Source organism: Nelusetta ayraudi, unplaced genomic scaffold, assembly GCF_046127955.1.
Source record: "Nelusetta ayraudi isolate G7.1 ecotype Tasmania unplaced genomic scaffold, CSIRO-AGI_Nayr_v1 ptg000052l, whole genome shotgun sequence".
Classification (NCBI taxonomy): domain Eukaryota; kingdom Metazoa; phylum Chordata; class Actinopteri; order Tetraodontiformes; family Monacanthidae; genus Nelusetta; species Nelusetta ayraudi.
In genome coordinates, this window is record NW_027466102.1 from 6,801,766 (window position 1) to 6,817,209 (window position 15,444).

General features: G+C 45.7%; 1 protein-coding gene across 1 annotated transcript in view; it reads left to right on the plus strand.

Moving 5' to 3' along the window:
• Window positions 1-2,438: 2,438 nt before the first annotated feature.
• Window positions 2,439-15,444, plus strand: part of trim67 (tripartite motif containing 67) — a 45,887-nt gene continuing 32,881 nt past the window's right edge. The window contains exon 1 of the mRNA XM_076037541.1: window positions 2,439-3,338. Coding sequence (XP_075893656.1) covers window positions 2,439-3,338 — 900 coding nt within the window. The remainder of the gene's footprint in view (window positions 3,339-15,444) is intronic.

Consider the following 15,444-nt stretch of genomic DNA (forward strand, 5'->3'; position numbering starts at 1 on the left):
TTTTTTTTTATTCCGCAAAGGATGAAGAGATAAGGAGTGACTGTGCTCTTTAGTCCATCACTGCGTAGCGCGTCGTCACTGGTGGGGACGAAGAGGGTCATTTGATTGTAGCTGGCACAGAGAATCACATCTTAGAAACAAGAATGTATTATAAACGCTTTTTCCTTCCTTTCCTTTTTAAGCTTTCTTTTTCTTTCTTTCTTTCTTTTTCTTTTTCTTTTTTTTTTTTTTTACATCAAATATTAAATTTACAAAGAAACAAAGCAGATACTGATGAACTATTAACTAGTTAGAACATTGAAAGCAAGTGTATATGTCATATCTACAGGTTATGAATTGGTTTAGTTTAGTTTTTTTTTTTTTTAAGTATTTAAATAATTGAAATGGCCTTGGTAGGATGCATTTGACACGCAATACAAAAATATCTGTCATTTTAGACTTTGTATATTTGCTATAATTCAAAAATAGTCATTTCGCCAACCATTTTCAAGAGGCTTTGATTTCATTACAAGAGCCTCGATTCTTAACGAAACATCAATTTTGGTGGCTTTCTTGCGCACCACTGGTCTCAAATATTTGATGGCTATGTCCCCAAAAAGCTCCTTTCTTGAGTGTGAAACTCAAAAGATCCGAGTAACCGAGACACATTGGTGTGAATGCGTGGATTTACAGCATGCTCGGAAAGTGTGTCATCGTTTATCACAGACCTGTTAATAGGTAATGGAACGCTCACGGGCCAGTGAATTGAAGAGCTTGTCCCAGTGGGCGGGATAAACGCTGCAACCTGAGGGAAAACAGTCATGGCTGCCGTCTGTCGAATAAAATGTTTAGATGGCGCCGGACGTGTTGGATTAGCTCCATCTGCTCTCTGCATCTGTCCTCCATACTCAAGCAGCATCACGTGAGGTTGTCGATACCCAGGTTTTTCTTTTCTTTAGCCCCGTGCCGTCTGCCTAAACATCAGCGACCCCAGACAGATGTGTTTGTTTTTGCAAGGGAGGGGGGGAAAAAAAGCAAAGTGTAAAAGGCCTCAGAGGTTAGAAAAATATTTTATTATTTGATTTTCCATCGCATGTAAGAGCTTGAAGTTATTCTGTGCTTTTAAAAGAGAAGCAGGAAAGATATTTGTATCAATCAATCACATTTCAGTTGTGACTGACCTTTGAAAGCAACCCTTAAACAATGCTATAAATGATACAAATGAACCAAGTGCATCATGGGAAGTCGCCCTGCAGTCTAGGCCTACGCCAGCACGGACCAGCCTGTTCCAGTCCTGTTCCAGCGAAGTATCAAAAAGAAAAAGTTTTAAGCTCGTCTCTTAGACAGAGAGAGGTCGATCATAGCCGGGAGCCGCTTCCACCACAGAGGAGCCTGATAGCTAAAGGCTGTGGCTCCAGACAACTTTCAGAAACATCCAGGGAGTTCAAGTAAGCCTGTGTTTTTGGAGCGTGTCCTGTTTGACTGATAGGACTCAACGAGTTCAGTGAGATAAGAGGCCGCCAGGCCGTTAAGGGGAAGGTGGGGAGGAGAACTCTGTTCTGGACTTTCACTGGCAGCCAATTTGGGGAAACTAGAACGGGAGATTTATGGTCTGTTTTACTTATTCGTGTTGGAACCTGGGCAGCAGCATTCTGGAGAGTCATCAGAGGCTTGTCACGATTATTACATTATTGTGAAGTCTTGAAGAGGCAAATGTGTAAAAGTAGTTTTTCCTGCTGTTTCTTTTCAGAAAGTACCTTATTTTTGTAATATTATTTAGATCAAAGAAGACATTTTTATTTCTTTTTTTTTTTTTTTAAAGTGATAGTCAAAGAAGAAATATCATCCAAAGTGGATGAATGTTTAGCTAATTTCTGAGACGTGAAGGACCCAGTACGTTGATTGAGAGACCAACAGGCGAAGTTGGCCCAAATGCCGATACCCTTAAAACAGTTTATTCAATTGGATTAAATATAACAGTGTATGTGAAAATATGAATACATTTCTCACTAATAACTACTGAAATTGTAAATTAAACCCTATATGTAATTCATTGCTATTGATAATAATAATTAAATATCAACAAATGGAGCACACAAAATTCCCTTTAATTCAATCTGGATGGTGAAGCACAGCAGGGACAATAAGTCAACATCTGGGGAGTAAAAAAAAAACACAAAATTCGGCATAAAATAGCGTGAACTGACATTCTTTGGCGTTCGAATTAACCCGATCAGGCAATCCAATCTCCCCAGCCCATCAAATCCCCGCCCCCCTCTACCGCGCCTGCGCAGAGCCTCCGCTCGCTGCTGCTGGGAGCTGTCCGCGGCAGTCGGGTGCTGGACCAGCGTTCCCCCTCACGGTCTCCTCTCCTCTCCCCTTCCTCTCCTTTTTTTCTCTCTCTCTCTCTCTCTCTCTCTCTCTCTCCTTCCCAGCGACAAAACACCACGGCCGCAGCGATGGAGGAAGAGTTGAAATGCCCCGTTTGCGGCTCCCTCTTCAGGGAGCCCATCCTGCTGCCGTGCTCCCACAACGTCTGCCTGGCGTGCGCTCGCAACATCACCGTGCAGACGCCGGAGGGGGAGACCCCGGTGCAGAGCCGCGCGTCGGGCAGCTCCGACTACGACTACCTGGACATGGACAAGATGAGCCTGTACAGCGAGACGGACAGCGGCTACGGCTCCTACACGCCGTGCCAGCTCAAGTCGCCCAACGGCGTGCGGGTTTTCCCGCCGGCGAACCCGCACCGCCACTGCTCGCTCACCTGCCCGCAGTGTCACCGGAGCGTCTCGCTGGACGAGCGGGGGCTCCGGGGGTTCCCTCGGAACCGGCTGCTGGAGGCCATCGTGGCGCGGTACCAGCAGAACCGCGCCTCCTCCTCCACCTCCTCCTCGTCGTCATCTTCCTCCTCGTCGAACGCGGTGAAGTGTCAGCTGTGCGACCGGAACCCGGTGGACGCGGCGGTGATGTGCGAGCAGTGCGACGTCTACTACTGCAACGCCTGCCAGCAGCGGTGCCACCCGTCCCGCGGTCCGCTGGCCAAGCACCGCCTGGTGCCGCCGAGGAAACCGGCGGCGGCGGCGGCGGCGGCGGGCGGAGAAGGTGCGGCGGGAGGGAAGGGGAGCGGCGGCGGCGGCAGCGGCGGCGGTGGCGGTGGCGGGCAGCAGCCTCAGCAGCCTCAGCAGCCTCCGCCGCCCGCCACCGCCCGGAAACCCGCGACCTGTTTGGATCACGAGGCGGAAAACTTCAGCATGTACTGCTACAGCTGCAAGGCTCCGGTGTGCACCAAGTGTCTGGAGGAGGGCAAACACGCCAAGCACGACATCAAGCCGCTCGCCGTGATGTGGAAGCAGCACAAGGTGAGAGGCAGGGAGACCCACGATTGTGACTTCGAGCCTTGTGGCTGTAAATTTCACGAATAACCACATCAGAGTCTACCCCGGTTAAGTAGTTGTATGGGTCTGGTGGCCAGCGTTGGCGTGTAATCTATTACTAAGTAATCCACTGCTGTAATTAGACTACTTTTGGAGTCATGTAACGGGATTACTGTGGCAAAACTGGCAATAGTATCACGATTACTTTACCAAGTAACGATTGCATTACTTTTCTGAATATCGCGCAAGCTAAAAAATATCTTCCTATTCACGAAATGTGTGAAATTTAGAAAGAGCAGCCGAAAAACACCAATGTCGCTGAATGATGCAGCCGTGCATGCAAACGTCACTGATGTGCGACGACGCGCCCAAAACAAGCATGGCGGCGGCTAAAGAAAAATAACAGCGTTTGCGTTTGCAGCTGGAGATACGTTGAGTTCATCTCGTCTACATCAAAGGACATCGTGGTTCGCTGTGCGTTTCGTGTATGTGGTAATTGATTACTCACGAAAGAAAGTCGTTGAATAAGTAATTAGATGACTTTTTTGAAGGGGTAATCAGTAATCAGTAATCAGTAGTTGGACTATTTCTATGGAATAATCCCGACAACACTGCTGGTGGCAAGTTAGGCCCCCCCCCCCACACACACACACACCTCCCGCTCCTCCTCCTCACGCGCACGCTCAAGGTTGGAGGCAATTGAGTCATCGGCGCGCCTTCATGAACAGTCACACTCAGAGCCACTGATGGTTCCCCCCACAGCTTCATCCGTCGCCGTCAATCGTCGACTTCAAGGCGCACGCGTTCCCACGTGATTTCCGACGTCATGTGTTGGGGCTGGTTGTGGTGACGTGGTGAAAGATTCAAGTCAGGAAATGAAATGCAGAATCCTCCAGAGAGGGGAACGTATACCTTTTTCAGGTCTAGGGAGCGGGCAAAAAAAAAAAAAAAATTGAATCGGGAACGATGACTGATTCACACACACAGCCTTTAGGTGTTGAACCTCTCGTGGGTGTGCTGTGTTACTCGTATGGTTGGTCAAATGAGTGTGCACCATTTAAAATCCAAGTCAAAGTGAAACGTACTGTATGTGAAGGGCCGCATGTTTTTGCACTACCAATCCTTCCCTGTTCCCTGAACACACAGTTTTGAAATGATTCCCCTCGTGATGTCACACAGCGCGCTGATACCATGTCTCTTAGACTGTTACATCTCCAATAAATGAGTCACAACCTTTCCCAGCCAGGTGCTTCTTCTGTCCCTCTGTTGGAGAATGTAATTGGAGGGTTAAATGTTTCCATTTTCTAGCATCACTTCTTGTTGGAGTCCAGTAGTAATATACCATACAAACCATATGACTATATTCAACCTTAAAAGGACATTGTAAATGTACATAGTAAAGGTTGTTGAGGCGTGATGCACATTTGTTCAACCCGGGAAGCCTGCATGGACGCAAACGACCAGCACTATTATGTTAATGTGACTCTCATTTTCTCTGTTCAACCCGCTGATGACTCTGTTTTTTTGGCATCCATCCTTTTCTCCCCTTGACTCTCCGCCCCTTCGGCCTCTTCCTGCCCCCCCCCCCAATCATCAGCGGATGATTAAACTGATTTACGGCCTGGTAAATTTTTTTAATAACTCTTTCATCAATTTAAAAGTCAGGTTCATCCCACCCTGATTATGGCGCGACCTGACATTGCCTTCTAAATTTGGACGCTTTATTTCTCTATTTACTTCGGGTTGCTGTTTTTTTCAGCGTGGTTTCGATTGCATGGTAGAGACGTGCGACACTGATTATATGGGAAAAAAGACAAGGCCCTGCCAAAGAAACCTAAGGACGACAGTGAAAAAAGAAAAAAAACAATTGCCAATACCCATTAGTGGCGCTTGGATTTAGCAACAGACACGGTGCTGGTTTTCGCAGAAAGCCATTTTCATTGAGTCAACTTCCTGTCTTTAATTAATACGGCATTTCACGCCATTGTCAACGATGGCACACTTCCAAAGTGTAAAATGAAAAAAGACCCCTTTTTTTTTGACCGTCTTCCTCTAACTGGGTCATTGGGACTAATCTTCACGCCTGTCTTGTGTGTAAGTGTGCGTGCGTGCGCGTGTGTATTTTTGTAGGACTGGACGCCTCCAGTCTTTCCCATTCATCGCTGATCCGTCCAGCTCGTCATTCATCGCCTCCGCACGGCGGCCGCCTCCCCCCTCACCTCCTCTGCTTCCGTCTCTTATTTACAGCTCCCCCCCCCCCACTCTTCCAACCCCGCTCTGTCACTCCCTCTCTCACCCTGTCCCATAAATGGACCGTGCAAATCTCATCAGAGCGTGGGCGCGGGGAGGGAGGGGGATGGAAGGGGTGTTGATAAGTAATGAGCGGCGTATGAATAAGAGATGGCTGCCACTTAGTTAATGCGGTGTCCTTCATGTTCCGTCGATGACTGGCCGCCGTCCTCGTTGTCGCGGCCTCGCGCTTGGAAGCGGGCCGCTTTGAAAATGGGCGTCCGATTGGGCGAGGACGTAGCTGCGGGGCTGCAGCCGGCATTCCTTCTGCTCCTGTTAGTGCCGCAGATGTTGAACTGCGGGGAATTATACTCTGGACATGGCACGAAAGAAGGTTTTCTAGGCCTTCAGTAGGGATGCACTGATACCGATACCAGTGTTGGGTATCGGTACCGATACCGGAGATGAGTACTCGTACCCCAAAAATACGTGCCGATACCACAACACCGATGCCAGTTGTATATGTATGCATATGAAATTGTTGTCACCCATGTTCCAGAACAGGGGTGGGCAAACTATGGCCTGAGGGCTAATTGCGGCCCATTTGGCTTTTTAGTTCGGACCACCGAATTTGAACTTGAAGAAATTACGGTTATATTAAGTAAGTAATAAATTAGCCGTATTTCATTAATTTCTTCAGTGTTTTAAGAGACATTTCAATGAAGAGCTAAATACCGTGGAGCTTCAAAGACAATGATTTTGTTGTAACTCTGCTTTGGTTTATTTTCAGTTGACATTAAACTCCATGTTTTCTTCATATCCTATGTTTTTCTTCTCCTATGATCCTATGGGTCACCAAAACACTCCCATTGTGGCCCACCAGTCAAAAAGTTTGCCCAGCCCTTGTTCTAGAAAGACACGCTGAGGAATGTTGTTCAAATAACAGAATATAAATAACTCTAGAATGTGTAATGGCCATATCAAGTACTCGGTATCGGTATTGGTGAGTACTGAAATGCAAGCTCCACTCGTTCTGTAATAAAGTGGTATCCCTAGCCTTCAGATTTAGTCTTATCTCCCCAGAGCCAATTAAATGCAGTCGACAGAGTGCAATGTGAGTTTCTTTTTCCCCCTGCTGAAACACATTTTCTTCTCGTGTACAAAGTATTTGCACTGCCAGGTTTGACTTTGTACAAATAGCGTATTTCCATAAAATGTCGAGTGAATTTGAAGTTGCCACTGTTGCCTTACAGCAAGAAGGTCACGGGTTCAAACCCCGGGTGTGCGTTCTGCGTGGGTTCACGTTCAGTGCACGTTCTCACACAGCCTCCAGACAAGGCAATGAGGCGAATTGGGAGCACTGAATTTCCAGTGCGAATCGTTATTCTTCTTTCGATGTGGCCGTGTGATAAGCTTGCCACTTGTCCACAGAGTAAACCCGCCTTTGATCGAGCACCCCCACCACCCCAAGCGCAGGAGAACCAGTGAGACAAAGTGAGACGAGATGAGAAAACGCTAGTGCCACATTTCCATTAAGTGATTTGGTCCTCAGAGTGACGGCTGTACTCAAACAAGCAGTGGTTTGCACAAGCAGCTGATTAATTGAGTGATCTCAGGAATCTGACCGTCAAGAATTGAAGTTGTAACTCGTCCTGCAATCTAGAAATGGTGAGAAACACTCTGGTCTCCTCATCTGTATGGGCAGATTGGTTAATGCTAATAGCCATTATTAATAGCGCGTTATTGGAACACATCCAGGAAGATATTTTGTGCGATCAACATTAAAAATCTAATGTTCAGTTAATATTTTTTGCATTACAATCACAAGAAGAGTTCTCATTTCTTGAATGTAAAATTGGGTTGACTTGAAATACATCTATTGGGAGACAATTGTCAAGTAGCTCTCAGGTGTATTTATACATTTTATGAATCAACTTGCGCTCTGAACTAAACTAACTTAAAAGGAGCGATGCACCAATACCAATACCAGTCACGGGTATCGGTACCGATACCTGCATTTAGTGCTGTACTCATACTTGCAAAATACGTGCCGATACCACAACACCAATACCAGTTCTATATGTACGTATATGATCATTTTGTTTGTACTGCAGTGAAACTTGTGACAGTCACCCATGTTCTAGAAAAACATGCTGAGGAATGTTGTTCAAATAACAGAACGTTTGTTCTGTTATTACGGCCTTATTAAGTACTCGGTATCGGTATCGAGTGAGATTCATGAGTATTGAAATGCAAGTACTCGTACTCTACCCATTCTGTAAAAAAGTGGTATTGTGTTTGTCTGATGTGACATTTTAGTTTGAGTCTTACTCCAAGATTTGGATCATTATGGTATCTGTTCCAAATCAAATATTAGTGAAACATCATGACTGCAGGGCCTCTCTCTCTCTCACACACACACACACACATGCAAGCCCGCCCTACCACGCATGCATGCACGCACTCTGAGGCAGAAGACCTAAATATGCAGTGGTGAGGCGGATGGACTTTGGCTGAAGGAAGACACACTGATCCAGTTTCCTCTATCTAGCCAAGCAGAAAACACAGTGTCTAAAAAAAGCCCTCATACACACACGTGTTTGTGTGTGTGTGACCACATGTGCATTTTACCATGTGTGCACGTTTGACCTAGCTCAGCTCTGCAAAGAGCAACTAGCTCTCGCCCTGAGTTAAATATTAAAAAGCAGAAATGCGGAGTCGCTCGCTGTGTGCAGTGTGCAGACTTGCGGACCTTCGTCTTTGGTTCTGCTCTCCGTTATAATGCAACTGATTGGATGACTGTTTAAATTAGGGGCGGCGCAAAATCGCGCGAAAGTAAAATGAAAATTGTTTCCAAATGCAGCTAAGTTCAAGTCTTAAGGAAACTAGGCAGCATTCAGCTAGACCGTGTCTATGTTTTCCCTGAAGATGCAACAAACAACCTCACAAAACTGTGTTGGGCTCTATATTTCTTAAATAGAAAGGCTGAAAAGCAGTGTGAGTATATATATAGTTCTGTTCCAGAATCCAATTGCTTTTTCTCTTTCATGATGATGCGTCACATCTTGGAAATGAAAAAGATTAAAAATAAAAAAAATCCCCATGCTTCCTTAGTTCCTCACACCTTCAACTTGACTGATCAAAAAAACATGCCATCACATGTTTTCCTCTCCTGTGGATATATATTTTTGGCATGCAGAGGCCCGTGTTTATGGACGCACTTGCAGATGAGCGTTGAAAAAGAAAAAGAAGCCTGGTTTCCTGCAAGATGTTAACGTACCCTCTGCTTTTGCCCCGGTGGGTTTATTCGTAATGCTTTTTTTGAGGAGCAAATGAAGACTGCTACAAATTCCTCAGTGTATCTTCAAAGTCTTCTTTCCTTCTCCCGATTGCCTCACGATTCAAGATTTGCACTCAAGTTTATTCGTTGCTGCCGATCGCTTACCGACGTCGCGGATTTTAAACACGAGCGAGCGCAGGGGCGGGCAAACGTTTTGACTGGTGGGGCCACAATGGGTTGTAAAATTTGACAGAGGCGCTGGAGCAGCAGCAGATGGATGGAGTGTTTTGGTGACCGGACCAGTCACAGGAGAACAGAATGTATGATGGGATACGTAGAAAACGTGCTTTAATGTCCAATGAAAATATAAAAATAATCATAAGAATGGATTGGTTTTACATCGCACTCAAAGCGCTTTACATTGAACCCAATATTCATTCACACCACCTTCACACTGGTGGTGTTAAGCTACATGTGTAGCCGCAGGTGCCCTGGGGCAGACTGCTGGAAGTGTGGCAGCCAATCTGCGCCAAACGGCCCCTCCGATGACCACCACCGAACATTCACTCACATACATACGTCCGATGTGATGAACAAAAGTGAAGTTCCAACAAAATATGTCTTTGAAGCCCCACGGTATTTAGCTCTTTACTGAAATGACTCTTAAAACACTGAAAAAATTTATATTTTGTGACTTTCTATGAATATCATTTCAGCAGGCCGGATTAAGAAGCTTAACGGGTCGCATATGGCCCCCAGGCCGTAGTTTGCCCATGTCTGAGCTAGCATATACAGTAGTAGTATGTTAGCAACTCATCGTGTGAGGAGCGTCCTGTTGTTTCCCTCGCTGGATACAAGCTTCTTTACTGCAATTGCAAGTCGGATTCAACTGCAGTTACCTGCAGTTACACAGTCCATGCATTAGATCACGATGATATGTATCAATGATGCACAAATGAGACATGAATATTCCGCTTCATGCATATCTCGTGTTGAGATTATGGAGCCCGTTTCCGATTGGTTCTTGCAACGTCTCGTATTATCGCTCATTTTCAGCTTTTATTCCCCACCTGGGGATACAAATTTGCGTTGAACCACGGCCGCTTCATAATTTATGGCCACAATGAAACGTCAAGTGATGCGTGTGATTGCGATACGTCAGCAGGTCTGCAGAAATGTTCGCACAGGTTTTTTTTTGAGACAGGCGTTTAACAGTGACGCAGTGAGTGTGGCGGCTTGCAGGCCGGGGAGAAGACGCAAATGCGTCTGCGCTGAGGTCAGGAAAGACACGTTCATCAGTCAGCCAATTAACTGGTCTAGTGGAATGGTATTTTGAGATCATTTCGGTTGGCTGATAGCCTCCTTGTGATGCCGATTGGAAAAAAGTAATCTCCGTAATGTCCCTGTTGTCACATTGTATCAAATGCGGGTAAATTAAAGGTCAAATGTGTAATTTTGGAGATTTTTTTTACAAAGGACACATTTCAGATTGCAACGCTCTTTCGCTTGAGTCCCCTTAATGACTTCGTACCCTCCCCCTCCTGAGCTTGCCAGTGAACCACTGTGGCCTGCGCACCCAAACCTGGACACCTTGTCCACCTTCTTCTTCGTTGGTTTTTTGAGGACGCGAGCGTTCACCATAAATACGAAACGCACTGTCAGGTGGGCTGGACTGTCCACACCAGGCTTCCTTAGAAATATAGCAGTGCGAGATGGCAGCTAACTGGGAACAAGACCCTTGATCTATGTGTATTCTTATATATAAATAAGAACCATGGGCAGGGAAACCAAATACCTTTTATTGAACTGTGAGTATTTATGGCCAGTATGTTAAGTTTCTATCAATACAAAAACAAAAATCAAGCCAACTTTTACACACTGGACCTTTAAATCAAGAACAATGCGATCATCTGATCTCAATTTTAAACAATCTACAATTGGTTCACATATCATTGCGCTGCAATATTAAACATCAGATTGCCTGCGGCAAAACGCACACAGACAGAGAAGTCCCCCATTTGGGATCAGCGACACAATTACAGCCACAACAATGCAGCTCATCCTGCTTGTATTCACTTGTTTCCATGTGTATACACGCAGTGTCCTGAATTTTGATTGTCTCCGGCGAAGTTGCAATTCTATTTGTGCCGTGACATCAGTTTTATTCCCTCGACGGCGGCGTTACCTCGTCTCACACTAGAACATTTCCGCAACTACTTGTTTTTCGTTCGCGTGTCGGAGACGCAGACAAAACATTTTGACCCGGCGTTTTTTTCCCGCCCCGGCTGCCATCTGTTTTCCGTTTGCCGAGAATTGCCTTCATGAAGCTTTAATGTGGACCAGGACGGCGCTGATACGATGATGAAGAAATGATGCGGTCTCTCTGAGCAGATCTGTCATAAAACCAGATCCGTTGCATGTAATTGCGTTGTTAAAAGGCACTGATGGAGGGTGGAGGGGGTGGAGGTGGTTAAATCGTATGAGCCATTAAGCCTGCACGTAGCCTTTTTTCCAATTTTAAGACAGTAAAGACGGAAATGAACTATAAAAGCAGAGGAGCATCTTTTAATGTGTGTCAGACTGAAGGTCATCGACTGGTGTTTTGAAGGCTTCGACATCGGCTTTCATGAACTTTTCGGTCTTTTCTCAGACTGAAACGTCTGTTATTTGTTATTTAATGACCAAAAAAAAAAACTTTCAGCACGCCTGCTGTACATCTAAATACGTAGATTAACTTAACATCTTAACTTGACCTAAATGTAACACTTTCGGCTGGATTTTAGGACTACAGTTATTAGGAGGTTCTCAGGAGTTCTGGCCTCCTCTTCCATCCTGGAGGATCTGGACAGATAAGATACCTCGGAGTTGATTCAACAAACCTGTTTCCATGAGACGTTTTGCACATTAGCTTTGACAAAAACACATAATACGAAGCGCAACCACGTGAAGCGCACTTGTCAACCCCATTGCGAATGAATGCCGTTTCGAATTATGTTGTTGCCGCTTCGTTTTGTAATGTAATGTTTGTAATTCAACAGTCTCTCAAAATCTACATTGGACGGTTGTGCGGAAACGTGGTACGCCTCATTTCCCCTCATTCCTGTATTTTCATTGATTGGGTTTAGTTGATCGAACACCGACTGAGCATCTTAGTCGGCGTACATTTACACACATTCACAAAGGCATTATATTTACTTCACGTATCCATTCAGGAATGGGACAAATTTTCATTCTGTCCCTTTCAGTGTCGACCTATCAGACTTATAGATTTGCAGTTTGTAATTGTGTGATATAATTTTGCAAGGGTCAAATTATTCGCGTCGCCAGTTTTATTTATGGTGAGAGGCGGCTAATGAAAGTTCTGGTAATTCATGAGAGCGAAACAAAATGAAACGTTCAAGATTTTCATGTTGAGAGGAAACTGCGTGGAAATGTGATTTTAGTGGAACCCTGCTGCTACACTAAACACAGAAGAGACGCTGTTTGCGGGATATTGAGTGATGCTCCGCTTTATATTGCTGCCTCCGGGTCTAACCTTTCATGTTTCCGCACTGGTATAATATATTTCTTCTGTGCTGGCAGCAGCAAAACATTTTGTGACAAGAAAGAAATAAACGATACTGGGTCCTCGCCCTGCGTTGCTATTTCTAAACGCGGTGCACGGTGTACGTGCTCCAAAAGAATTTGCATGTTAGCATTAGCAGCGGCTACGTGGCCTTAGAATGTTCCAAGAAGACGCACGCACGCACACACACACACACACACACACACACACACACACACACACACACACACACACACACACTCACAGCATGCAGCGGTAACTCAAGGCTGCGCTGCTGGATGTGTGCGTTGCATGTAGGTTAATGCGCACTTTACTCCACTTCCTCTCTGCTGAGTGCAGACGTGCTCTTCAGAAGGGCTGTGTGTAGTGGTGTAGTGTGTGTGTGACCGTTGCTCACCCACTCTGCGTGTGCACACGTGTGCGTGTGTGTGTGTGTGTGTGTGCGTGTGTGTGAGACAGAGTGTTGGAATATTTGTGATCTATTTTTGGTAACAACACCCCAGCGCTTGATGCCAGACCTCTTTCTGAGATTGTGGACGTCCAACGGTGGAACGCCGAGCACGGTCGCCATGGTTACCGCGCGCAGTCGCTAACTTGCGGCCCGAGCCATACGCGTTAAACGGCAGGTTGTGCCGTACACTCGTGGCCGTCCACCCCCCCCACCCCGTCACGTCCGCAATGAAGAATTGCCCCCTGATATCCAAACACGGGGAGAATCCCGCGACGCTTCGTAGTATATTTGTTATCTCCAGCAAACCTAATTTGCACTTGTTTCATGGCAATTACGCCTTCAGCAAACGTACCTACCCCATGAATGTATTAATAGGGAAGATGCCCTGATCAATTATGGATTACAGGGGACTGTTCCTCTTTGCTCGGCGGCGCTTTGTCTTTCCTCGGAGTGCTACCTCAGAGGTCCAACTCCTGCGAACCGCATGCAGGTTGATGAAATGGTGCTTCCCTGTTCCTCCTGGAGCTCCTTCAGCCACTCCTGGGGCTGAATGCAGAGACAGCCGGGGTGAAGAACTCACCTCCCCAGTGAGGACGTGACAGTGACTGGCGGATGGGGCTTCGGTGGAGCCGGCAAACTGCGGAAAGGTCTCGTCGTAGCGAGCGAGGCGGAACGCCGTCTCCGCCAGGGGGCTGGTTTTTGATTTATTGATGCATCAAAGATCACGAAGGTGAACTCGAGCGTCGCACATATCTCAGTTATGTCGGTAATATTTCAGATGAGCGGCGAGGAAGAACTGCGTGCCAACTCAGGAGGATCTGAATGGCCTAAAAATCCAAGCAAGCCAGTGTCATTGTCACGATATGACATTGACATCACATGTTACGTTTCACACGAACACTGTTGGTAGGTCAGTGTTTTAAAGGAGTGGTTCAGAATTTTGGACACAGGACCTCATTGGCAAGTTGGCCAGTTTATTTTCAGCACATTTCATCGAGAGAGTTCATTGGTGCTAGGCTAGTGCAAGTCAATGGTGTCTGCTAGCCGGTCCTTCTAGTTTAGCAGAGATCGCTGGTGCTAGGCTAGTGCAAGTCAATGGTGTCTGCTAGCCGGTCCTTCTAGTTTAGCAGAGATCGCTGGTGCTAGGCTAGTGCAAGTCAATGGTGTCTGCTAGCCGGTCCTTCTAGTTTAGCAGAGATCGCTGGTGTTAGGCTAGTGCAAGTCAATGGTGTCTGCTAGCCGGTCCTTCTAGTTTAGCAGAGATTGCTGGTGCTAGGCTAGTGCGAGTCAATGGTGTCTGCTAGCCGGTCCTTCTAGTTTAGCAGAGATTGCTGGTGCTAGGCTAGTGCGAATCAATGGTAGCTGCTAGCCTGCCAATAAAAGCAATGATACCCACTCCACAGTACACCCAAAGCAATTGAATTATAATGCCATACTATTGATGTAAATGTCCATGTTGATAGACTAACGTTAGAGATACAACTACCCTTGCATTGCAATGCATTTTCAGTCACTAGTGTCTCGGCAGTTATACTTCCTGTAGTTGGCAGTCGGCTACGGCAGCGGCAGACTGGTATTACCAAGACTACCGGCTCTTTTATTAGCTGCAGCTGTCATTGCCACTGAAGCGGAGGTGAGTGCACAAAAGCAGAATTTCTTCGCTGCTCAGAAACCGTTTCCTCAAAACGCATTGCGACACAAGGGAAATTTTATTTCTTATTAAGATTATCAACAGAGACTTTCGCACAGATAGTCTGCCGTTGTAATTTATTTCCCTTAATGAGTACAAATTACTTTTGTAGAATTATTATCTTTGCGCTTATGTTACGGTTTATGTTATGGTACAATTAGGAATTGGCTGGTTTTTTTTGGCATCTCAAACATTTAAAGAGAATTAAAGTGATGCCAGAGCTAACGTACAGCTACTGATGCTCTGGGGTGTTGAAATGCTGTGAAGCAGAGCGTGCTCAGGGCTTGGGTGGGTGGATGGGCACTGGTGGATGGGAGGAGGAAGAGGAGGAAGGGGAAAAGAGATTGGTTTTGACCTCCAGCAGATGCCAGATGTGAAACACTAATACTGTAGCAGTTGACTGAGCAGACTGAGGGGGAAAAAAACTGATTGTTCTGTTGATGTACTTTAGTCTCCTGTACAAAGTCGCTTATCGATGTAGCCGTTATAAGCATTATGGCAATTGTCCTCTGGACAGTCAAGCCTGCAAATTATGATTCAGTTAATCAGTTAACGTGGACGCTTTGTATTTTTTTTTTGTAAAACAGGAATTGATCATAACGCTCTTCCTTCCTTTCTACTTTATTTTTATGAACACATTTTCAATCATTTGCAGCATTATTTGAGAAACAAAAGGTTTTTAAAGGCAGCTTCAAATATCTTAGACACAATTTATCTTTTTAGAAGCTTATGATTCTTCTTCAACCTGTACATTATCTGTTGCATGGTATAATATGTCGCAAATGCGATTGTGTCTCCTAAAATAATTATTTTATGATTATGTGTAATTTCAAATTGGGAGCCGCACACTCGGCTGAATGTCAGCACGAGTGCGCA